The 25,341-nt window shown below is 39.2% G+C and overlaps 2 protein-coding genes across 3 annotated transcripts; one reads left to right on the top strand and one right to left on the bottom strand.

Moving 5' to 3' along the window:
- Positions 1-1,217: 1,217 nt before the first annotated feature.
- On the top strand, positions 1,218-4,067 carry LOC101739579 (probable asparagine--tRNA ligase, mitochondrial). Its single transcript, XM_012688381.4, has 3 exons — positions 1,218-1,765; positions 1,850-2,854; positions 3,112-4,067. Exons 1-3 carry the CDS (start codon positions 1,628-1,630, stop codon positions 3,367-3,369), a joined length of 1,401 nt encoding a protein of 466 aa, XP_012543835.2. The 5' UTR covers positions 1,218-1,627; the 3' UTR covers positions 3,370-4,067.
- On the bottom strand, positions 3,728-25,199 carry LOC101744068 (pre-mRNA cleavage complex 2 protein Pcf11). 2 transcript variants are annotated; one of them, XM_038015221.2, is made up of 16 exons: positions 24,974-25,199; positions 24,683-24,895; positions 22,885-23,010; positions 22,623-22,799; positions 21,840-21,992; positions 20,375-20,500; positions 19,681-20,296; positions 15,740-15,893; positions 15,043-15,326; positions 13,403-14,962; positions 10,194-10,527; positions 9,202-9,428; positions 8,628-8,866; positions 7,662-7,838; positions 6,428-6,602; positions 3,728-5,811 (listed from the first exon to the last, which is right to left on the bottom strand). In XM_038015221.2, exons 2-16 carry the CDS (start codon positions 24,833-24,835, stop codon positions 5,453-5,455), a joined length of 4,860 nt encoding a protein of 1,619 aa, XP_037871149.1. In that variant the 5' UTR covers positions 24,836-24,895; positions 24,974-25,199; the 3' UTR covers positions 3,728-5,452. The 2 variants fall into 2 exon arrangements, with proteins under 2 accessions (XP_037871149.1, XP_037871150.1); XM_038015222.2 differs by having other exon boundaries at positions 22,647-22,799.
- Between the last annotated feature and the right edge of the window lie 142 nt (positions 25,200-25,341).

The raw sequence follows: 25,341 nt of genomic DNA, 5'->3' as shown, positions 1-25,341 counted from the left end.
AAACTATTTACGGATATTTTAAGTAATTTGGATTTTGATTATTTCATTAACATTTTTTTACGTTTTGAGTAATTTTTTTAAATGAGTTCTAAGAAAATTATATACTTTTTAATTGAATCATCTTATCCAGATTATAGTGATGACGATGATTTATCGAGTGCTCCGAGTTTAAATCAATCAATTATTTCACAAGTGATATATTTATTGAAAATATATATGATAATGAAACAGTAAGGTAACATGAGATATTTGAGCCATTAATAATATATCTGATGACAGGCAGTACTTTTGAGAGGGCTCGATTGTGCGAAGCGTTGCTGTAGTTGGAACATTCAACGTTGAGCATTATGCCGCATAATGCGCTCTAGTGCTGAATTGGAAAACTACCACGCCATTGACAACGATGGAACACATAATTTGGTTAATTAAGGCATTCAGACCTCACAACCTAGTCTATTTATTTTATAAGGCTTAACTAATTGTATCTATACATTAAATATAAACATTCTGTCGGCGGGCCTGATGTCACCACCACTGATTTGAGAGCTAGAGTAAAGATTTCACAAAACAATGGTCCTCGCTGTCCAATATGTTAATGAATCTGATTTTCTATCTAGCAACGAATCTTGTAGATATTTTTGTTTCGATAAATTTTGATACGACACAGTCACCAATTGGTTGTGAACTGAAATAATACCGTTTGGTAAAAAGTATAGTTTTAAATTTGGTAAAGTATTTGTTGTACTTAACCCCATCATACCTATTACAAAAGCGTAAGCCAGCACCTACAAGTGTGGCGGCATTTCAATAAAAGAATCCATTTGTTTACATTTTGAATCTTTGTTATTTTTAGCTATCTTAATATTTCATAGACCAAATTTTAATATCAATCGTAGTCGATATAAGTAAAATATTTTTTTATTGCTTAGATGGGTGGACGAGCTCACAGCCCACCTGGTATTAAGTGGTTATTGGAGCACATAGACATCTACAACGTAAATGCGCCACCCACCTTGCAATATAAGTTCTAAGGTCTCAGTATAGTTACAACGGCTGCCCCCCACCCTTCAAACCGAAACGCATTACTGCTTCACGGCAGAAATAGGCATGGTGGTGGTACCTACCCACGCGGACTCAAAAAGGTCCTACCACCAGTAATTACGCAAATTATAATTTTGCGGGTTTGATTTTTATTACACGATGTTATTCCTTCACCGTGGAAGTCAATCGTGAGTACGTATTTCATTAGAAAAATTGGCACCCGCCTGAGATTCGAACATCGGTGCATCGCTCAACACGAATGCACCGGACGTCTTATCCTTTGGATCACGACGACTTCAAAATTTTACCACGACATTATTTAGGATGCTATATTCCAGCGAAACCATACCTTACAGCCAAAAGTCTCATTGTGTTGTATCAATTAAAAATCGATTTATCGTATTCCGCTGTATCAAAGCACTAAAATATTGAAATATTTCGGAAATCGCTACGACACTAGCAAATACTAGCAATTTGTAAAAAAATATATAAACATTAAAATAACCTCAATGAAAAGATGTGAATACGATAAACTGTTGATGACCGATGAACAAGATATTGATTTCTCTTTAAAATATTGTGTACAATGTTGTGTACAAAATTAGAATTTAATAGGTTAAGGAGCTGTAGGCGCTATATTCAAATCAAAGGAATTACTAGAAAATATTGTGCTATTGCAGCTATCGTTGAAAAGTCGGATGTAGGAAGTATTACTGAAGTGAAGGTAATAAAATACTAATTATACCAATTAGTACAGAACCGTTGTTTATTTTGAAAATGTGTCTACAGTATCTCCAATATTTTTCAGGGCTGGGTGAGAAATTTACGTGTCCAAAAAGAGTTTAGTTTTGCTGATATCAGTGATGGTTCGAGCGCGCAGAAATTGCAAATTATAATTCCGAAACATCTGAAAACAGAACAACTAACGTACGGTTCTTCAGTTAAAATTAAAGGAAAACTGTCTCTTAGTCCGCGAGGGCAACTGGAGATTTTAGCTAACGAAGTAAATGTTGTGGGACCTTGCGTCGTCTTAGACGGATATCCATTTAATCCTAGAACTGCACACCCGCCCGAATACACACGCCAATATCTACACTTACGTTCGAGAACGAATTACATATCGGCACTACTCAGAATACGAAGTGCTGTCGTCAAACACATACACGATTTTTTTAATTCAAGAAACTATATCAACATCCACACTCCGATCTTGACTTCAAATGATTGTGAAGGGGCAGGTGAAGTATTTAAAGTTCAACCAGACAACGAGGATACCATAAAAGCAATGATGCAAGAAGGAAAGGATAAAGATTCATTATATTTTGGATTGAAAACATTTCTAACAGTATCTGGTCAGTTGCATTTAGAAGCCATTTGCAGGGGAATGGGTAATGTGTACACACTCGGGCCAACATTTCGAGCAGAAAACTCAAGGTCTAGATTGCATCTCTCTGAGTTTTACATGTTAGAAGCAGAATTAGCATTCTGTGAGAACATTGTCCAGTTGCAAACAGTAATTGAGGAACTTTTAAAATATATATTCACGGAAACAAGAAATACAAATGAGAAAGATATATATTTGATTGATAAGGAAAATAAAAAACCAATTTGGTTGGACAAGCCATTTGTAACTTTGACTTATGATGAAGCTCAGCTTATTTTGAATACAAAGGGGTCTGGAACCGGAGGGGATTTTAATAAAGAACAAGAATTAATTTTGGTAGATCACTGTGGAGGTCCTGTATTTGTAACAAAATGGCCCAAAGACATGAAGTCGTTTTATATGAAAGAAAGCAACAATGACAGTAGTAAGGTAATTAAAATTAAGACTGATAAGATGCGACATCTTGAAATATAAATGTAATGACAAACTAATAGTTATCTAACAGGACACCTAAACAATAATTAATACCATCTACAGTAATAAAAATTTTTAAACTCATAAAATGACATTCAAGACACAATTACACAATAACATGGATCCATACATTCTCAATACTAGTAATTTATTAAAACATCCCTGTTAGGCGTAGGCTAATAATGTTTTAAAAAGAAGGCTTTTCTTTTCAGGTTGATGCTTTAGATTTGTTAACACCAGTCACTGGTGAAGTAGTTGGAGGCAGTTTGCGTGAAGACAACTATGAAAAATTAAAACTAAAGCTACCTTCAGAACGACTGCATTGGTACTTAGAATTGCGGAAATTTGGTAACATACCCACAGGAGGATTTGGTTTGGGCTTAGAAAGATTACTACAAGTGCTTTGTGGTGTTAATAATATAAAAGACACACTTCCTTTCCCAAGATGGCCTCATAACTGTGACATGTGAAGAAGTTAAGGCTTAAACCAAACAAATGACTAGGTATGAAGCAGTAATGCGTTTCGGTTTGAAGGGTGGGGCAGCCGTTGTAACTATACAGAGACCTTACAACTTATATCTCAAGGTGGGTGGCGCATTTACGTTGTAGATGTCTATGGGCTCCAGTAACCACTTAACATCAGGTGGGCTGTGAGCTCGTCCACCCATCTAAGCAATAAAAAAAAAAAGGTATATAAAATAAATAAATATCATTGCCAATGCCAGATATTACCTGTAACATATATTTCAATTTGATAAAGGTGAACACAAACTGAGAAAATAGTAATAGACAAGGTTTCTTATTTAAGGTAATAAATGAAAACGAAAATTAATCACTACAACCTTTATTTAATAAGAATAAACCAAAACAAACCAAAAGTGACAAATAAATCATGCTTACTTATAAAAGGAAAAAAGAAAATTCATATTTTTACTGATTAGTTCCAAAAATTTTATTAATAATGGAATTTTACAATAAACTAGAGATTCGGAAGATCGCACAGAAAAGTGCTTTATGTAACTTTACCCAAACAAATTGATTAAAATTTTACAAAGTACTAATTATTTACAAATTGTATATGTACAATATTTATCTAAATATACAAAAACTACACGAACCGTGAACAAATTAAACATTAAAATGCTAAATAAACTTAATTATAATATCACATTTTGTTTTAATTTTAGTTGATAAGAAAACAAATACGTTTTAGAATAAATCTTTCAATATCGACTTTTACATTCGACAATGATTACATTCGTTTCTCATATATACAGAGGCATACTCAGGAACATTACATAATCAAATTTCCTTAGTTACAGAACAGTAAGTTTTTACTTATGGTAGCGCGTCTTTGTTAGCTCGCGCGGGTATCACCGCTTTGTGAGCTTTGTCTACTGCCGCGAAGCAGCAAGGCGTTTCGGTTTGAAGCAGTTGTATAGCAATCATTAGGTGGGGAAATAAAAACTTGTAGAAGAACAACTAATAACTTCATGTAGGACAAAAAGATATCCAATCAGTTCACAATGCAAACTTAAATTATTGAGGTAATTATCTTAATGTAAAAATTATTATTGATCCTAATTTAGTGTTTTTACAATTCGCATTTCTCGAACTCTGTGTTGTGCATTACTTTATTCATTGGAATTGAGACTTCTATCTGGTTTAATATTGTATTTACATTGTGATGTTTGAGCTCAAGTAAACCACTTAATCTTGCAAGCAATGAACTGAGTAAGTAAGCAGAAGATAAGTGGAGGAGTAAAAGAAATAAATACTACTACTCAACTCATAAACGCAAACTATGGACGTTGGAACTTGGGGACGTTGGACTATGGAAGTTGTGTACAATCATAAACCCGCAATAAAAGTTCCGAGGTTGATAAAACTAACGAAATTGTATTCGTAAAATAAAAGAAAGGAATACTGATTGGCAAACTAGTCACACTAAATCTAGGCGAATTGAATGCTTCGGTTTATGATTATTTTTTTAAACAATATCTACCAAAGCAAAGAAACCGATTATTTCAGTTATCAGAATTGATTAATAAGACTAATAATTCTAATGTGATAATTTACAAAAACAAGATTTATTTTATTATTGAGCAATCATTTCTGCAGAGAATCTCCCTTAATATTAAATTAGTATGTTTACTATTAATTTGACTTGTAATCATTATACTATAAAATTATTTTGCTTAGGCACTCGCACATTATAAATTAAGCAAATGTATAATAAGTACATAACAATACGACATACGTATTAACGTACAAAAATCGAGTACTAATTATTTACAATACCTGAATTATAGATATTGAACCTACTCGAATCGAAATAACTAACTCCCTTTTTAAATTAAAATAAACTAAATTATAATCATTTACGTATCGTAAAATACGTGTATAATATTCACTGAAACATTAGTCTCTATTTTTAAAATCACATATCAAAACTTGTTGATTTTAAAATTCTGCTTCCTTCTATTATTTAGAACACTAAACACATTAGCACTTCAAAATATGTACCACACTGAATCACAACGAATTCTTAATTCACATTATGGAGCAGAGTCCTGATAGCTCATTGCCTTTCTGGACTGGGGGTTGTCTGCTGAACTTAATGCCTTCCAAGGTTGGTTTCAAAGTATATTCCAACTCCACCTCCTCACCAGGAGGTAGAGGCTCATCATCAGCACTGATGTCTTCGAGACCATTGTTTGAAACTGGGAGCTGAGTTAATGGCAAAGATTTAGAGATGTTGATGCGAATTGTGTTCAGGGGGATAGCGTGAGCCACTGCGGGTGCTTCCAGTTGAACGTTTCCATCAATTGACGTGTGGACGGTGGGTTGGATCATGTCAACAGAAGGTGCTGGAATTGATTCTTCTTCAGCCGTTATTATTGGTTCATCATCTGCGTGGTTGATAGAAAATATTTTAAATTAAATTCAACACCTTATCAAAGAACAGAATGAGCTTCTAGAAATGATAAAAAAATGGAAAAGATAAACACTAATTTACAACTCAATTGTATTTTTATGTAACAATTATTTCCTCCTTTACGTGTAGACTGTTAGTACATAGAATAATTAACAATAATTGTTGTCTTTCCAATACAACTCCGATCAAACCTTGTGTGAAATTTTTGTGATGCAGACTACGAAGAAATCGTCAATTTGTTCTAGTATTATTATATCTATAGTATTAAATATATAAAAATCATATTTAATTGCATTTAATTGCTATTTATTTGCACTTTTGTAGATGTAAAATATTCTTAAAAACAATATAGTACAAGACATGTCTGTAATTGAAAGGTGTGCTTGTATCGAGCAATGCGACAGTGTGTTCAAATGCTCAGACAGGACTACTTTTCCTAACAAAATCTGGGTCAGCTGTTATGGTACAATTGAGACTTTGTGTTTCAAGGTGCCGCTGTGACAGCTTCACACCAGATAGACCGTGAGTTCGTTCACCCTTGTGCATGACGAGTACTAGTATTAGAGTATGAAGAAGTATGAAGCAGTGACCTGGGTCGAGGGGCTCCTGCTTGACCTTGACGTTGGAGAAGTCGATGCGGGCGAGCCTGTCCCGCTCGGCGCGGTGCGCGACCGTCTCGTCGTCCGTGTCGTCGTCGTCCTGCACCTCCACTTGCACTATCGGCTCGGCCTTCAGCACCACATCGTCTTCATCTCCTTCGTCAATCTGTCACATATAAATTACTTCTATACTAATATATAAGTCTACAGTGGTTTTTACGGATGTTCCGTTATAACTACTGAACCGTGCATCCGATTGACTCGAAACTTGGTATCCATGTAGAAAATACATGTACTTAATGGATAGGCTAATATTTATATGAGCGTTGGACTGCCTACACCATTTGCGGGGGCGTTAATGATGAGAATCTTTGTGGGGGTGAGAAACAATAATGTTAATTTTAAATGCCCAGCGAAGCAGACGGATACAGCTAGTATATTACATGTTCATTCAGGACTTCGCTCAGAGTACAGTATCTTAGCCTGAATATCTAAGCTGAGACCACTATGACTACATTGATATTGACAATTTATTAACAAAGTTATTGACAAATATGAACTTAGACAAAAACAAAACTGATAGCATCCACTCGATGTGAAGTTAGTAAAATATGGTTGAGTTTTACTTAGTTTTCAGCATGTTCACGATTTGTGAAAATTCATAAAATATTCAGTTTGCTATAAATACAGATTTCCTTTTATTTACTTATTTAATAATTAATCAGCTTATTTCTCTTGTCAATAGAGCCCCAAAACGAAACAATAATATTATCTTAAAACAATATTTACAGAAAACTAATCTTCCTTTCCTGAACTACTTGTGAGCCCGGAATCTACAACGAAACACAGTTTACAGTATCGTGGGGTCATTAGCTCTGTGTATATTGCACTATATATGGTGCAGAAGATATTGCTAAAGTTACGTAAAGTAGCGATGTACGGTAGCAGTTTGTTTTTTATTTTTATTGCATAGGGTTGACGAGCTCACAGCAGACCTAGTGTTAAGTGGTTACCGGAACCCATAGACATCTATAACGTAAATGCCACCACCCACCTTGAGATATGAGTTCTAAGGTCTCAGTATAGTTACCACCTCTATCCCTATCTTCAAACCGAAACGCATTACTGCTTCACGGCAGAAATAGGCGTCGTGGTGGTACCTACCCGTGCGGACTCACAAGAGGTCCTACCACCAGTAAAATGTATATACAAAGGTTAGACTAACCAATAGAGGCTCTGGTATCTCGACGGGGGGTTCAATGACTTCTACTACCGACTCGTTGTCGGACTGGTCGAGCGTGTCGTCGAAGTCCTTGATCTCTATCGGTTCGTTGTCTTCTTCTACTTTTTCTGGGGCGGTTTCTTCAACTTTCTCTTTCTCTTCTTCTTTAGCCAGAGAGGCCTGAAGGAAAATATAAATTAATACTTGTTCGAAATTTAAAATTAAAGGTTAGCGTCATACATTGCAGATGTGTTTAACATTACTTTAATTAAAATGGGGACTTATTTATATTAAAACATATCCGTAGTGATGCCTTACGTCTTTGTTTAATGGTTTATTTCAGTTTGTGGTATCTTTTATGGATTCGATGTAAAATTGATGGGAGAGATCTTTATTACACACATATACACAACAATTAATTAGTTTTTTATTGGACAGAATATTGCTGCCAACATTGACTCATCTACGGAGATGATGGGTGTTTAATTGCTTAGTTATTGTTATTTTAGTATTGTCTATTTGTGACTGTAATACGTTTATCATAGTTTCATATGATATTCAATTTTCAATTTAGGAACGGTATAAACACAGGTCTTTTAGTGTTAGGGCACTGGATCTTGGATTGGTGGGAATTCTGCCTGCAATAAGCAATGTAATCACGTTTTGAAGATCATGTTTATTGTATGTATTTTTATTTATTGCTGAGATGAGTCGACGAGCTCACAGCCCACCTGGTGTTAAGCGGTTACTGGAGCCTATAGACATCTACAACGTAAATGCGCCACCCACTTTGAGATATATATAATAAGTTCTAAGGTCTCAAGTATAGTTACAACGACTGCCCCACACTTCAAACCGAAAGACATTATTGCTTCACGGCAGAAATAGGCAGGGTGGTGGTCTACCCGCGCAGACTCTCAAGAGGTCCTACCACCAGTAATATACATATACGTTGGAGCAGCTGTATACCTTGTAGTCCTCAAAGCAGGAGGGGTGGTAGTTGTCGTCGTGGTGGCGCACGGAGTTCCGCAGCTGCCACTCGTCCTTGTCGTGGTTGTAGAACATGTGGAAGGCGTCCCCGCACAGCGCGCACCGCGGCCGCGCGCCCGCCGCGCTGCTCTCCTCCGCGCCCCCCGCGCCCGCGCCCGCCGCCCCCGCGCCGCCCGCCTCGCCGCCCTCGCTACCCGCGCTCTCGAACCAATTCTTTTCTGTGAATGAGAGTTAAGGTCTATTCGTATCTCGACTCAATTTCAATTTTTTATTATTTAATATCGCTCATTAAGAAAGATAAGTCTAGAAGCAAATGTCGGTTTGAGTGACATCATTTGTAGGGTTTATTAAAACCAAGAGACTCAGTGCAGAATTTAATTAAATAATAATTTTCCTCTTTCTAGCTCACTTGCTCATAAATTAACGTTTTCTACAAAATGAGTGTTGAAGTAAAAGTTATACGGCACACATGCACATTGACGTCATTATACAATATAGAATCATAGCTTTTACTGAGCATTACTGAAGAGGTTTCAACTGTAGTGTGCGCTACCTCTGTCGTCGAGCTCATCGATCTCCTCGTACTGCAGCCAGTCGGAGAGGTCGTAGTGCCAGTGGCGGCTGTGCGCGCGCCTGGCGGAGTCCCGGTCGCGTCGGTTCTGGCGGAAGTGCCAGTCGAGGTGCTGCGAGTAGCGCACCGTGTGCTCCGGCGGGAAGCGCGCGCCGCACCCCGAGCACTGCATGCCGCCGTACAGCCGCCGCACCACGCCGCCCTGCTTGCTGCCGACACACCATCCGTACATGCACCACTGAGCACGTTAACTGCTCCCGTGCTAAGTTGCTACACCAGACGGCCGTTTATCGACTGTCAACTGCCTTTCTTTTCCTACCTATGCTGATAGCCTTGAGAGGCTATATCAGCGTAACCTTAACTAGTAAGTAAGCTCACGGGATTCAAACCGGGAGTGTTGCTAACACTGACCCTAGCAAGAACCGTGCTTCGCAGAATCTACCACCGGATCGGAAACAGGACCCATTGACTTCACTTGTTTTTTTTTCTACCTAAGCTGATGGTCTTGAGAGACCATACCAGCTTCACTGGGCGAGTGGGTGAGGTCACCGGGCGAGTAGGTGAGCTCAAGGGGCTCAAACCTGACCATGTTGCTAACACAAACCTTTCGCAGAATCTACCACCGGATCGGAAACGCGACCCACTGAGAAGATCCGGCGACAAACTCAGTGGGCTGTGTCTATGGGTTAATTTACTCGTCGAGACCTTCGTCGCGAGCGACGGGTTCGACAAGGACGGTGAAAGGGTCAAGTAGTAAACAGTGTCCATGGGCATCGCAATGTCCATGTCATCACACATTTTGAGAAAAGAGAAGCGATGTTTTAGTATTTTATTATACGATAATCCCACCCTTCCGACGAAAACACACGGCTGCTCCGCGGCAGAACTGATCCAACTCACTCTACCACCAGCCACAACGCAATTACGAATGTCCACTTTCGTTACGCTACTCTGAAAACATAACAATTATTTACCTCCTTAACGTCTCCGGTTTCAAGAGATCAACTTTGTGCGTGACGTCTTTGTCTTCCTTCGGTTTTATCTTCTCCTCGACTTTAGTTTCAATCTTCAGGTCTTTAGCGCTGTCGTTCTGCACTTGGACGATGCCGGTCGCCACCAGCTTCGCGAACAAATCGTTAACGTTGATGTTGTCGAGGATCGGTAGAGTCGGCTTCGGCTTCTCGTCGGCCGGAGTGTCGAGGCCCGGGATCATGTCGGTCTTCCCGAATAAGGGTTCGGCCACGCTGTATTCGGACGCGGACGCCGGCACTATGCTCGAAGGCATCACGCTGGCCAACATTTCTAGACCTGCAGAATTGATCAATGCATTAAGAAATCGATTGAGTTTTTTATACAAAGAGTCTTTGAGCGTTTAACGTACAGTACCAGGCAATAAATATTGCACATCGATCTTTAGAAAGAGACAGTCGTCTAATTTTGTTTTTGTTGTAGGGCGTTACCTGTGTGCGACGAAACACTAACGATCCGGTATATATGGAAACTAAATGCCAATTAGGTAATGTGCGACAGGTATAACGCTCTACGAAGCAAAAATTAACCCTCTCTTTCCCACGGCCGATGTGCAATATTTATCGCCGGGCACTTTATTTACCTCACTTAATATTTGGTAGCACAGATTACGAAATAAACGCACATTAAGCAACTATGTACGGGTCGTTTACATTTAAATACAAATATTGTAATCTTCCACTGGTTTCCATTGTAATAAATTTAGGAAATCTATTTGAAAACCTTACAAGTATACTTATGCGTAGTTCCGATGATAACAATACCGTACTATCGAGCTCACCTGGTGGACAACGTTTTCAGTTGCTTATGAGTACGAATAGTCAGATACCCATACCTCACTAATGTTTGATAACGCATTAAGGACGCTCACACACAAAATTAAACTGCTCCTACATGATTCCTTGTGGATAGATTTTAAGGGTCGGGTAATAAATTGTACGACACTTCGACAATTTTGAGGTTTTGTATCACCTCGTACTTTCACAACAGGACCTTGATAAGTATATTACTTTAACCAGAAGCCAAAACTAAGTTTTATGAACGATCAACAACGTCCGTTAGAAGTGCTATTTTAGGACTACTGTTTAAAATCCAAAATTCAGTCATTATCATCTTGCCCTTCTCCCAGTCACCTGGGGTCGGCGCAACATTTTCTCCTTCCATGCTCATCTATCATATACCATTTCTTCGCTCACTCCCCTCTTACCCATATCGCCTTTCATGCAATCCATCAATTTCTTCTTAGGTCTACCTCTTCCTCTATATCCTTCCACATTCATAGTTAACACTCTCTTACCAACCTCATTTTCATTTCGTCTCATCACATGTCCATATCATCCCAACTCCGCGCACTCCTCAGCTTCTCAATATTAGACAGATATAGAGTTCATTTAAACCAAATAATTCATTAAGGAGTATATTTTGAGTATTAAGAGGGTTAGCTACGTTCTTTTTTTGCGACGCATATTTTGTGTAGAAATTTTTAATGAACACTGACGTCACTGTACAAATTAATGTGATCTCTACCTAACACGATACTAAAGCGCGAAAAACTTCCTTATTTCTAGACAAATTTTTATTTCGTTTTCGTTGACTATATTTTTTATGTTTAACTAGTAAAATAATACAACACCCTGATTGTTTAATTGAGGCATTAAAATATAGTAAGCATGTATAGTAGGGTAATTGAAGACAAATTAGAGATCTACTTTGAAGTAGTGTGACGTATTACTGACTCATAGATAATATGTATGTACATCTTCGAGAACAGGTAAAATTCATAGTTAAGCCATCAGGAAAGATTCTCGGAGAATCCTTCTAGAAGTCTTGTAGATACTCATCATCCTGGGTGCCAGTCATGCGAGAGGCCGCAGATTCCAAACTAATGACGTATTATTATCCTATCGCTTCGGTCTTCGGTCGTCTTTTAAGTCCAGATTTGTTGATAGCATGCCCAAGCAGCCTAGTGTTTCGATTTGTAGATTATAATGACCGCTGATTTAATGCTATTGAAACTTAAACCCTGTGTTGTAAGGTCGTTGGCGAAATTTACGTTGTAGTATCTATCGATTCCGCTGACCGCTTCAGAAAGAGTATTTTGGACCAGTCCTGTGGCCATATACCGTGAAGCAACAAGCATAATGCACTGTTGACCGCATTTTTTACTGGTAGTAGAACCTCTTGTAAGTCCGCGAGGGTAGGTACCACCGCCCTGCCCATTTCTGCCGTGAAGCAGTAATGCGTTTCGGTCTGAAGGGTCGGGCAGCCCTTGTAACTATACTGAGATCTTAGAACTTATATTTCAAGGTTGGTGGCGCATTTACGTTATAGATGTCTATGGGCTCCAGTAACCACTTAACAAGAGGTGGGCTGTGAGCTTGTCCATCTATCTAAGCAATAAATAAATAAAAATGTGTTGATTGTCTGGACGACTAACGCTCGCAAGCGTCCGCTAAGATAACTCCTGACCCATCAAAGAAATCAGTAGTTTGATCTCCCGGGTGAATCTTTCAAATCTGTTGGCAAGGAATAAGAGCTAGAGGTAGTAGTCCAGTGCATTGGTCGGACCAGATACGCTCTATCCTCAACATCTAAGTTCACGATGCCATCTACACAGCCGAGTTTAAACTGAGCTGGCACAGGGTAGTCCAAGAGAAGGTTATTCACAGGCCAAGTCCCGAGAGTTGCATTGAGGGAGGAGCATTGAGGATTATCGAGGCAAGGAAAAGGAGAGGAACAATTCAATAGGTATTTAAACTCTTCAAGCCAGAACTTTGCAATTTAACGTAAAGATAAGTCACGTTTTCAAGAAATTTATCTGTTACGAGTCCTGCTCTGTCTATTGAGATTTGGACTGTAGGTTCATGAGCCACCGACTTTATTAGGTCACTTGTCGCGTCCACGGACTCCGCTAAATACTTTAGTTAGCACCATGTTGGATGTCGAGACAACATTTAATAATATTGCAGATGAATTGTTCGATAAATGGTGAAAATGCAAACAGATAACTATTCAGTACTATCACATATATTAGTCAATATATTAAAAAGACCAAAGATATATCCAACTATCATTTTTACGATCAAATACTATAGAAGACCATACAAGTCTTGTTAAAGCTCAAAAAAAATATGGATAAGAAATTGTGACTCACCTTGATTTTCATTATTGATATCCGGGCTAGGAGTCTTGACGGCTCTGTCGGGCTCCTGGTCGGTGTCCATGGGCTGCGGCACGCTGCGGCCCGCGGGCGCCGCCGTCATGCTGGGCAGCGTGACTCCTTCCATGTTAGCTATCTGTATATAGCCCGGCTTTACGTTTCTGGGTAAAGCCGAGAATCTTATGAAGAACTTTTCGTTCCCTATACTTATGGGCTTGGGTAAATCACCAAACTCAACTTTAAATGGCTGCTCGTTTATTAAAACAGTTTTCAAAGAATCAACAAATCTGATAGTAAAGAACTGTCCGTTTATTGTAAACTTCTGCACTTTAGCGTCCAGGTACACGGGGCACATCTGCGTCGCGTTCACTATGAGGTTGATCTTGCCGGCCACCAGCTCCGTCCGCTTCGCCTTGCCGATGTCCACCTGCGGCAGCGGGCCCTCCAGCTGCACCAGCCGGGGCCGCCCGTCGATGAGCACGCCCACGGGCTGGCCTCCGAAGAAGCACTCGTACCACCGCCCGTTGATGCACAGCTCCCGGGTGGGAGCCCCGAACTTTATATCGAACACTTGGTCGTCTATTTCTATTTGTCTGCTCTCTTCGTTGAACGAGAGGACCACCGAGTCTTTGTTGTCGAACGTGACGCGTCTCGAGCCAGGCAAGAACTTGATCTCCCTGGGGTCGTCCCAGTCCAGCATGATGACCGCCGTGTCGCCGTAGAACCGTATCTCGCGCGGCACGCCGTCTATCTGTATGGTCTTCACGGGATCTTGCTCGATGTACTCCAAGATTCGGTAGTCAGTCGGCGGGATAACGAACCCAGGAGCTCCCAGGGGAGGGGGAGACTCGCTCCTCACGTAGGGCTCGAGCGGGCTCTCCCCTTGACAGATACCAAGCTTCGGGGTCGGCAAAGGCACGGTCATCCGTGGGTCGAAGGGCGGTCTCATGAGTCTGTTATCGAATTTCCCCCTAAAGAATGGCATCGGCCCTCGGAACCTCCTGGGGCCGTACTCGTCCATCCGGGGGTGAGGCTGTCCCCTCCACATGGGAGGGAAGGGTCCGAACATGGGCATCATCGGCGGCCTGGGTAACAGCCCCTTGGCCTTGTGTCCGTCGGTCTGGTCGGCGGGTCCGGCGCGCATGTCGGAGTCCTGCCTGAGCTCGTTGCCGTTGTGCAGGGCGTCGAGGTAGGCGGTGGGCGGGACCCGCTCGTCGATGTCGCCGTAGTTGTTCTCGCCGGGCGACGACTTCGGGGACGCGACCTTGAAGCTATCTTCGAGTATGTGCGCGTTGAGTCTCCTTTTAGAAACTTCGAGAGACTCTCTCTGTTTCGCCTCTTTCAACTTCAGTTTCTCGTTCAGCTGCAGAACCTGACAGACGAGCGTGTTGTACTGGTTCTTGTCGATCTGCCCGTCGCTGTACTGCTCCTTGGCCTGCGACATTATGATGGAAATTGTCTTCTTGTGGTCTTCGGTGTCGTACTCGTCGGAATTTTCGTTTCTAAGGTCAGTGTCCTCAGAACTTAAGGTACGCTTCCGTTCTCTTTCAATACCTAAAAATAAAATTCATTTTACATAATCGTTTGTAATTCAGTATGTTCATAGGCAAATAATGAGGTAAGAATATACTTACTTGGCGACTTACTGAAGAGTAAAGGTCTGCCCAGTCTGTCCTTGCCTTTAGTGGCCTCTGCAAGCTTGGCTCGCACCAAATCTAACTTGGATGGAGCCTTCTTTTCAGTTTTCTCCTTGACTTCATTCCAGTCTTTTTGTTTGGGAGAGTCGTGAGGGGAAACGACCTTGTCGGGTCCACTCTCTTGAGACTCGTCATTGTGTTTCGGTGATAGCGGAGCCACTGGGAGAATTTCTTCAACTTGTGGCAGCTTCCGGAGATCAACATCTTCATTGCCGAAGAGACTGGAAATAAATTACAAAAGATAAATAATTAAAGTTCAGCGTTTCTTGTTCATGTCCAAATTATATGACTTTTTCCCCTACCTAAGCTGATGGTCTTGAGAGACCATATCAGCGTTACTGGGAGAGTAGGTGAGCTCACGGAGCTCAAACCTGACGATGTTGCTAACACGAAGCCTAGCAAGAGCAGTGCTTCGCAGAATCTACCACCGGATCGGAAACGCGACCCACTGAGAAGATCCGGCGAAAAACTCAGTGGGCTGTGTCTATGGTTTAATTTACTCGCCGAGCCCTTCGTCGCAAGTGACGGGTTCGATGACCGGTTATGTGACAATGCTAAAGCACGACAATAAAAGCAAAAGTACGGTATTCATCAACTACTATTTATTGACCTATGACCGCGTTTTCATACTCACATATCAAATTTGTCAAGTTTGTTCCTTTTAGGTTTTGGTTCGAGCGTTTCAGTGGAGGACCTCTTGAGGGCGACGGGCGCGGGCGGCGGCTCGCTGGCGGGCGGGAGCACCCTGAGATCGATGTCTTTATTCTCTACGACCACGTCGGGCACACCTGAAAGATTATCTAAATTTTTATGGGTATTTTCGTAGAATCCGACAACCCAATCTGTATGTATTGTTAAACCTCCAAGCTTTACCTTCCACGAGTCTTGTTTCGTTTTTCAAGACTTGTATCGTTGACTCAATTAGTGCGTGGTCAATCCCGATTAGTGACAACATTTTAATAGGAGATGCATTACCCCAAACAGAATTATATATTCAATAAACTATGTTATTTTGCTAACAAATTTATTAGCAATTGACATTGAAAGATGAAGGTGTTTTTTATTCAGAAAGATTTCATAGAATAACCGTGTGCAGAGTGTTCTAACCAGAAAAATTCAACTATAGCCCGCCTTACATACTAATATAATTTTATTACGTATTTCGGGATACTATTTTGATACAACCGTTACATGCGGTATTACCACGCGTTTAAAAATTTAGATTATGTTGTATTTATGAGGCTACATATGATAACAAAAATGATAAGTGATGTTGAAGTTGATACTTTATGTTGCTGTATAAGACATAAAATAGTACATGTATTGGTATTTTAGTAAACACGTGGACGTTTAAAAATATTCTTAAAACGATTCGTCACAAAGTTAATAGTTATTTGGCTGATAAATGTCTATGTTACGTTATTTTAACATAATTCCCACTCTTTTCTGATTCGAATGGTTGACAGATGGATTGAAATCGTTAATTAAAATATTAGTTGGAAACCGAACAATCAAATGCGCGCGCAGTAACCGAATACCTACGTAGGTAATGATTTTGCACCAATGCGCTTAGTTTACGAGGTCATAACGTTTAGTCTTGTTCCACTATGCCTCATGTTTTAAAGTAAACAATACAAAATTTAAACTTGAACGGTCTCTGCATTTTCTAAATACACTTATAAAAGTTATTATACCACTGTAATGTACGAAAGTACTGACCGGGTAAGTCAAGAACAATGAAGTCGTAAGGAAGTTAAAAAAAGCTTTCCATGAGAAGAATCCAGTCGTTGTAAAAATATTACTTAAAAACATGTTTTGTAGGAGAGGCACTTTTCGTTTAGCTCAATACAGCGGATTTTAATTACACAAAGTTCGTTCAGTGTTTGATAGAGTTATCGTTTTAACGTAAGACGCGACTGAGACTTCCTCAGTGTGCTTAGTGCGAGTTTTTTAACGTTCTCGATAGCGTAAAAGTTAGCTCATATTTGTATGGAAAGGGATCGTTTGCGTACGTTTGCCGCTAGGGGCGCTGTTCCAACTGCATACAAAATTGAGTTAACTTTTACGCTATCGAGAACGTTAAGAAACTCGCACCAAGCACACTGAAGTTACCACATCAAAATATGGCGACACCTCCGAAACGTTACGGGTTAAAATAATATTACATCAAATTACATATACAATTCGAGATTTAAAATGGGCACAAGTTGTACTGCAACGTTTGTGCAACATACGAACAGAATGTCGTTATACGACTTTAACGTCACGACAGTCATTTCTTAAATTTCTGCGGAAAATTCAATACGCTTTTATGCACGACTGTACTTTGTAACTTCAAATACGATACTAATCAATTAATGTTTTAACAAACTGTATATTCCGCCGATCGCTACAAACACCGCTGGAAGCATTCGTATGCTCCACGGGGCTGCATACGGACTTTAGGAAAATTCAAATTGCACAACTACCGTACATGTCACTCACAAATTGACTGTTTACGAACAGTTTTTAAATCTAGTGACCTATTAATACTTTTAAAATTATGTTTCGCGCTTGTACACAATATACTTAATAATTAGAGCCGTAATTGCAGAGAATGTTCGAGAACTATTGCAAATGTTCACTAAACGCGCATTTACGCGGCATGTCCACATACCACAATGTTGTTATTATTACCTCCTGCGAGGGAACTATTCCTAAAGCCATTATCTTCGCGATATTTGAACTTGCTAAAGCAAAAAACGGTCTTGTTCTTAAATATTAGCTCGAAATACGAATAGCACTTTCGGTCTTATAACGATAAAAAGCCTTATAAAGCTCCGATAACTTACTATGGAATAAAACCACAAGTATATACGTTGAGCTCAGGTAACTGTGAGTAAATATTCCGTAGTGCAATTGTGTTATGGTAGAGTATCAGCTGGAGTGAGCAAATGGCACGGTCACGACGCGGCGTTCGCTGATTACCACAGCCTGGATGACCAGAACATACACCTGGAAGCCTGCTTCTGACAGTCCAGCACCCCTCCCCCCAACTCGCCGCGCGGACCTCAATTTTCATTACATCAGCGGCCATTTCTAAATCGGTTGTGAATCCACTTAACGCAGAACTTTGACTTTCGAGAGGTATTCTGCTTCTGGATGTGGACTGGATCTGGAAGTTCACGTCTCGGCCTCATCTGTGACGTCGTAGCGGTCGCGACTTGTTCACTGCATTCTTCAACAGATGACTGTCACTCAGGTGTTGTCCAATCTGCCAGAGCCGTGGTCACACGCCGCATTAGGCAACCTGCCGTTGAAGTAGCGTCAGGTCCTTGAGTTGAGACCAGAATTGCGGACCCAGGATCTCAGGAGAAAGAATTCTGCTCGTACCAAACTAGCACCTCGAGTGATATTAAACAAGCTTTTTTTAACTATTAGCATGGAAGTCTACGAAACCATACGTAAAATTCTAAAAGTTGACACCTAAATAACTTAGCCAGTCCCGCTAACAGCTTCATGTTAAGGGAAGCAAAATTTTCATAAAAATAAAATCGCTTATGTTTTAATAGTCACTAAACAACAGGGCTAGCTGCAATATCGGTTGCAAGCATCTCACAAAGGCGTATATCGAGTTTCAAAACTATGAAGACTAATTTTTCACTTTTGTACTACGGTTTATATTGTCAATTAATGTGGTCATCAAGATAAAGTCCTCACTTAAACCAAAGATCCACGGGGATCTGCCGAAGTGCACTTATTAATACCACTATCACACAAACACTTTTTTACCGTAAATCTTGAAATCTTTACCGCAATTACCGTAAGACTTACTAGGACCGAGTGGCGTGCGGGAGCACGTTCGTAAGCTTATAGCACACAAATCACCAAAGAAATAATTGATGATAAAAAAATATTAATGTACTCTAGACGACAGCCATTTAAACTACTTCAATGAAGTGAGCACCGAATTGGACTAGTGTACATGATGCTTTAACAGATTTCATGTTGTCCGTATATACTAGAAGGTAAATAGGGTACTTAGTACAGAACAGACTATACTTACGCGACTACAGGCGTCGGATTAAGCAAACATCCACGCATCAAACACTATATATGTGCCCAGAAATATAACAGCGGTTTTAACTTACAAAGTACACATTCAATATTGTTGGAATGTGTGCGGCTTCAGTATGTTAAACTTATGAATCATTTTTCAGAATTCAATAAGATTAATTAAATTAATAACTGCTTTTCATAATTGATGATTCAAAAAAGTCTTATAAAAATGACTTGATCAAGTAAAAAAATGTGTGATGAATTTGTGTAACAAGAACTATATAAATACAATCAGTGAGTGAGTTAACAAAATCACTACACTAAACTTATGAAGTATATATTATTATAGTACTTCGAATTTGATTATGAGTAAAGGGTATAAAAACTCCGGCGTAGAACACGTCAATATGAATACTCCAACAGTTGAAAAATATTTTATTTTCACACAACATGGTGTCAAACGCTTTGGCTTAAAACAAAGTTTCACAGATCCGTCTCGAGCGGGACCGTTGCGCGGAACTAAGACTGATATCTTACTTGATGCGGCGGCCTCGGGCCTCTCCGGGCTCTCGGAGGGCTCCTTGTTGCGGCGCATGTACCGCCCCTTCACATAGTTCTTGAGCTCCTTGAAGGCCACGGGCGCGTCCGGCTCCTTCTTCTTCTGGGCCTTGTTCCCGTTCTTGGCGCGCAGCCGCTTGTCCGGCGACGAGCCGCTCGAGCTCTCCTTGCCGTCGTCCCTCTTTTTCTTTTTCTCGCGGGAATCTTTCCGCTTTTTATTCGAGGAGGGCGCCTCCCGGACTATCTTTGGTATGGGCGGGAGCTTGCTGATCTTTTTAGGGTCGGGCAAGGCGTCGACGTAGCCGTCCGCGTTGGGCGCCGGCGCCTTGCCCCCGCGCTTGTGCAGGCGAGGGTCCCGGCGGGGCGAGGGCCGGGGCGCGGGCGCCGGGCAGCGCACGTCGATGGTGATGACGTTCTTCCGCTTGGTGACGCGGTCGAGCGGCTTGATGTCGAACACGTGCGGGGCGATGGCGGGCGGCGCGGCGGGCGGGGCGGGGCGCGCGGGGGCGGGCGCGCGCGCCAAGCGGGGGTCGCGGCGCATGGCGGCCAGCCCCGCGCTCACGGGCGCTATCCGACTGCCCGTTTTGTTTATTGGCTACAAAGAAAACAAAATTCATCGAATTGCTCCACAATTTAACTCTACGTCAAAAAGAAAACGCAAATATCGACTCACCGGTCCGAGCCTCTGTCTGACAGGTACAGGGGTGACCTCTGGCGCAGCGACGGAGACCAGCGGAGTCGCGGCGGGGGCGACGGGCGCAGTCGCTGCGGCCACCACGGGAGGGACTGCTGTCACCACCTGTTCCAAGATTATATAATTACACAATTTATAGTCGTTGGTAGTCCTAGTGCATAGCACCTCAATTTAAATACTATGAAGGAACAATTCCATTCATGACTTATGACTTAATGACATATTGGCTATGAATGTCTTAAGGTAATGTTTGGTGATGAAATAATTAAGTTGTAATTGTTACTTTAACATAAAACGAACTCTAGTAGCTATTTAATTTCAGCAAAACTAATTAATAACATCATCGTAGACTGTTTGTCCATCATAACAGTAAAAAACTAATTCGTAAAAATAAAAAGCTAATTTAATGTTAATTTTATATTTAGCGATTAAATGAATTTTTAGTTCATTCTTTTAATATGTCAGACTACGGTTTCAAAAACATAGGATTGATTGAAGATCTTTGTACATAATACCAAAATGTTTAAATTAACTTATTTTTTATTATTATTGGCGAGTGTTGGTGTTTGAAGCATCTCGATTAGCGAGAAGACTTGTCTTTGGATTTACAAGGCATACTTGCTTAGAGCTCATAATTTTGTATAACAATGTAAACACTACTTTGAGACAATGGCCACTATTTTACCATCCATCAGAACTAGACAGCCTTAATAGAAACGGGCAGGACAATGTTTTAGTATAATACCTTATTCCTTCATTATTAAAGTAATTCATAAAGAAATTCTAGGTACATACATAATTGCACAAAAAAAACCAAATCGTTTTTTTTATAACCGAAGGCCTTAGAAAACCTTAGAAACCTCGTTTAACCAAATAAGTGTCACGACGATCTCCAGAAACATCAAGAAAGAAGTTTCTGAACTAGTAGGCCACAAGAAACATGCATGTAAAAAATAAAGCAAAAGAAAAGTTATTCTAATTTGAGTAGTTTTAAGAGTAATTTTCATTTGTTTCTGGTGTCATTTTGTAGAATACTTAGTGTTAAAAAATCCTATCCAAATGTTTTTGTAACAACAGCTCGAAATATGTTATAAAATGACAACTCTCTGTATGTTTCGCACATTACGTGGTAGACATTGCTTCTCATTAACAACAAAATTTCAATTCAAAATGTTAAGGGTTAATAGCGATGCATTGCATTGAATCGATAACAGTCAAAAAGTTCTCTATTCATAGAACGAAACAGCCAATTGTTTTGTACCGATATATGTTCAGAAATCTTGCAAGAAACTTTCAAATGTTTTTATAAACTATCTATCACTTGATACTATGTAGTTTAAATACACTCTCAATTCTTAGTTAAATCTTAATACAGATATACAGCTAAATTCTCAGATTATCAATTCTTAAAACATTAACGTGCTGACTGTGCAAAAATCCTTACCTTTTTAGCATTCTTCTCAGCTACCTCAAGCTGCTTCCGTGTCTGCTCCAATTCCAACTCAATCTTTTTCTTTTGTAGCATGAGCAGCTCCTGCTCTTTCTTAGCGATGATGGTTCGTTCTTCGTCAGTCAACACCGGTGTGGAAGCCGGTGGCTGTAAAGATTTTAGACTTTAGTTTCTTTGCCTATCATTTTCACAATTTGCATAGGTCGTGGCTTAGCTGACGTCCATCTCACCATCAGACGGACCGTATGGTCTTTTTTGTGTGAGCGATTTGAAAGTTGTGAGTGATTTGAAAAAATATTCGAAAATTCAGACAGAATCATTATCAAATGGTTGCAAAAATTTGAAATACAATTAAATAAATGGAGAACAGGTAAGGAAGTGATTAATAAGCCATTTACTAATGATGATGCTGGAAATAATTATGAGACCTTCATAACTAATGTATTTTTTTAATCACTTCACTGAATTTAGATATTATTTTTTTGCAAAAACCATTAAGATATGACAATAATTTTCCTTAACCCTTTCTTCAGTCCCATTTACAATAGTTCCGTCACCAAATTAAAAAGTTGTGATTAGCAGCATTTACGAACAACATTATGTAGGTAATGGAATTATAATGATACTTTTTGTGCGAGCATTCTATGGGCATTTAAGTTACAAATGGCATATAATGAGCTCCCAAAACAAGATAAGCTATTTCTGGATTCCTTCTCAGATTAGTTGCCAGAGCAAACCTAGCATGCATGAGAAACAATAACAAACTAAAAGAAACACCTTTTTCAGAAAATTTGGATTTACATGGATGTTTGATTGCTGGGGTTGGGCCTGTATCGGCCATGCTGGATCAATGAGGTTGACTTTGACATCTAGCTGGTACAGCTTCGTCGCTGGGAACACATCGTGCCAAGTCTCACGAAGTTTGAACATTTGTGACCGTATTTTCTCATCAACCTACAAAAGAAATTATGTTATTTTAGCTTGTCATGTCTGTTTAGAAAAATAAACAGTTGAATTAATTAATTAAACTTCAGTTTACCTGCTTAAAAGTCCTTGTAAACATGTTGACGATACTCTGTGAGAATTTTTGTGTGTAGGCTCCGCCAACATTCTTGATAATTGAATCAACTAAATACAGAACTGGCAACTTGATATCGGGATGCACCTGTGTGGAGGAAAAATGATTTCTATTCTATGTGTACTGGTGGCTGGAAGTAAAGGACATTCCTAGGTTCACAGGTACTGAATGGAATGGGTTACAATAATACAAATTTTAATTTGAATATTTTAATTCAAAACAAATTAGAAAATAAATCAGAAATCAGTTTCAAAATGCTTTATTTCGAACATTCACAGGTGATACATAACTGAAATAATAATTGTTTTCAGATTAGATACCATTATTGGTATATTAATTTATGTAACTGGTCATTAAACAGGCATCTCCCGGAAGATGAAAGATCAACAAGAGAATCAAGGGATTCAATATGTGGTGCTCTATGAAATGGATCTAAGCTAAGTCCTATTCAACAGCAAAAAATTTGGAATATACACAATCGTCCTGTAGAAATAAAAAAAACTACTAACTACATATATTTGTGTTTCACAATGGCTGCCTTAAACAACAGAGCTGCATGCTCAATTGCACTATTGTCAAACTACTTATATTTTCCTATAGAAATGGCAAACTTTTCTCATACCTCATAGATTCATAAATTGCTACAAAATTTTATGAAAGGATAACATGATCAAAAACAAATTCCTCAAAGTTTATCAGCAGTATTAATAGCTCATATACATATGTGAAGATTTCTCATGCAAAATATTGTTGACTCAATTGAAATGTGATTTCTAAAGTCACAAAACCTTAGTAATAAAAGTGGTTCTCTAGTTCTTTTTGACAATGTAAAAGATTATACAAAAAGAAAAACGTGTGCATGATATTATACATATGAATGTTTAAGGTATATATTATAATTCAATCACATATTATAATTTTTTTATCATTAGACATTTCCTTCTACTCTAAGTAATATATTTTCTCTCATAAACATAACTTCTGTAGTGCATATCCACATTAAATTTCCCTATTCCTATATTTTATATTACGATACAAATGCTTTCCAACTAATAAAATAAAAATTTTAAAGAGATATATCAAAATGTTTGAGTAAATTTTGTTGTAGTGAATTCAAGATTGCACTTGAATGACATATGTTTGCCTTTTGTGAATAATTGCCATAATTTAATACAGGAAAGCAAATGTTTCAAATGAGTTTATTCCTTAAGTACATATAAGTGCTGGGAAAATCTATCATTCTGTTCAAACGTTTAAAGAGGCCCCTTTATGTTTACATATTCCTCAACACTTGATAAGACAAAATTTTTATACTGAGCTTCTTTTAATAACTTTAAATTATAAAATATTAATTTGTGTTTCTGAAAATTAACACAGGCACATGAACCAATTTCCTTTCTTAAGAAATTCACTTAAGAAGTCTAGAGTTTATAGTGTAGTTATAACTTTTTTACTAAGTCCAGGTCCGGTTTTAATGTAATTTTAATTGTTTAATAGGAATTACCTTCCTTACAAAATAAATTTAGAAGGAAATATATCTAATCGAATGCGTGGTAATAAGTGAAAATTTCTAGAATACTTATTGGGAGATGCCTGCTCGTGTTTAACTGGTTACAAACGAGGTTTGACGAAACTTAACAGGTGTCACCATTCCTTATCACAACTGGTGTGCGTCAACACCGACCACTTTCTCTAATATAGTGAACGTGTGGACAATAACTCTTCAAGAGTGTATTTTTTGTTAAAAATGGAAATTCACCTTCTCCAAATGCTTTTCCACGGTTTCAACGATAACCCCAGCGTGTTCGATATTCTCTTCCGCAAGAATTGTGAGCATATTTATCAATGGCTTGCTGTTGACGGTCAGATCCGCCAAACTGGACGCATATTCCTCGGAGATTTCTTTCGACATGATGCACGGCCGCCCACGATGGCATGCCAAACACGAACTTTTAGCATCAACTGCACATCACTGTAAATTTTTAAATACGGTTACGTGGTTATTTCAACATGGCGAGCATTTCACAAAGACAACACGTACAAAACTTACGTTGTTAAATATAACACGAACTGTTCAACGATAAAGCACTGTAATGTTAGCCACGGCACGTTCTTAGATACGCAATATACAAATAACACACCAATCTGACGCGTAATTTTGTTTAACGCGCTGCAGACTTTTTCAGTTATCGAGAGTAAACGTTGCCACTCAGATAGTCGAACACGAAATGGTGGACACTGGACAGTAGATTAAGTGGGTGTCAAAAAAGAATGAAATAGAATGGAATGAACTGATTTTTTAAGAAATTTTATGACCTGGTAACTGAGACCTTTGAGTCATGTCTTATTTTAATTTATATTATTCATATTTTTATGAAAAATGATATTATGGAGTGAAATAAAATGAAGATGATTAAT

The sequence above is a fragment of the Bombyx mori genome, chromosome 14, assembly GCF_030269925.1.
Source record: "Bombyx mori chromosome 14, ASM3026992v2".
Taxonomy (NCBI): domain Eukaryota; kingdom Metazoa; phylum Arthropoda; class Insecta; order Lepidoptera; family Bombycidae; genus Bombyx; species Bombyx mori.
The sequence above is the reverse complement of the archived record's forward strand: the minus strand, read 5'-3'. Positions and strand labels throughout refer to the sequence as shown.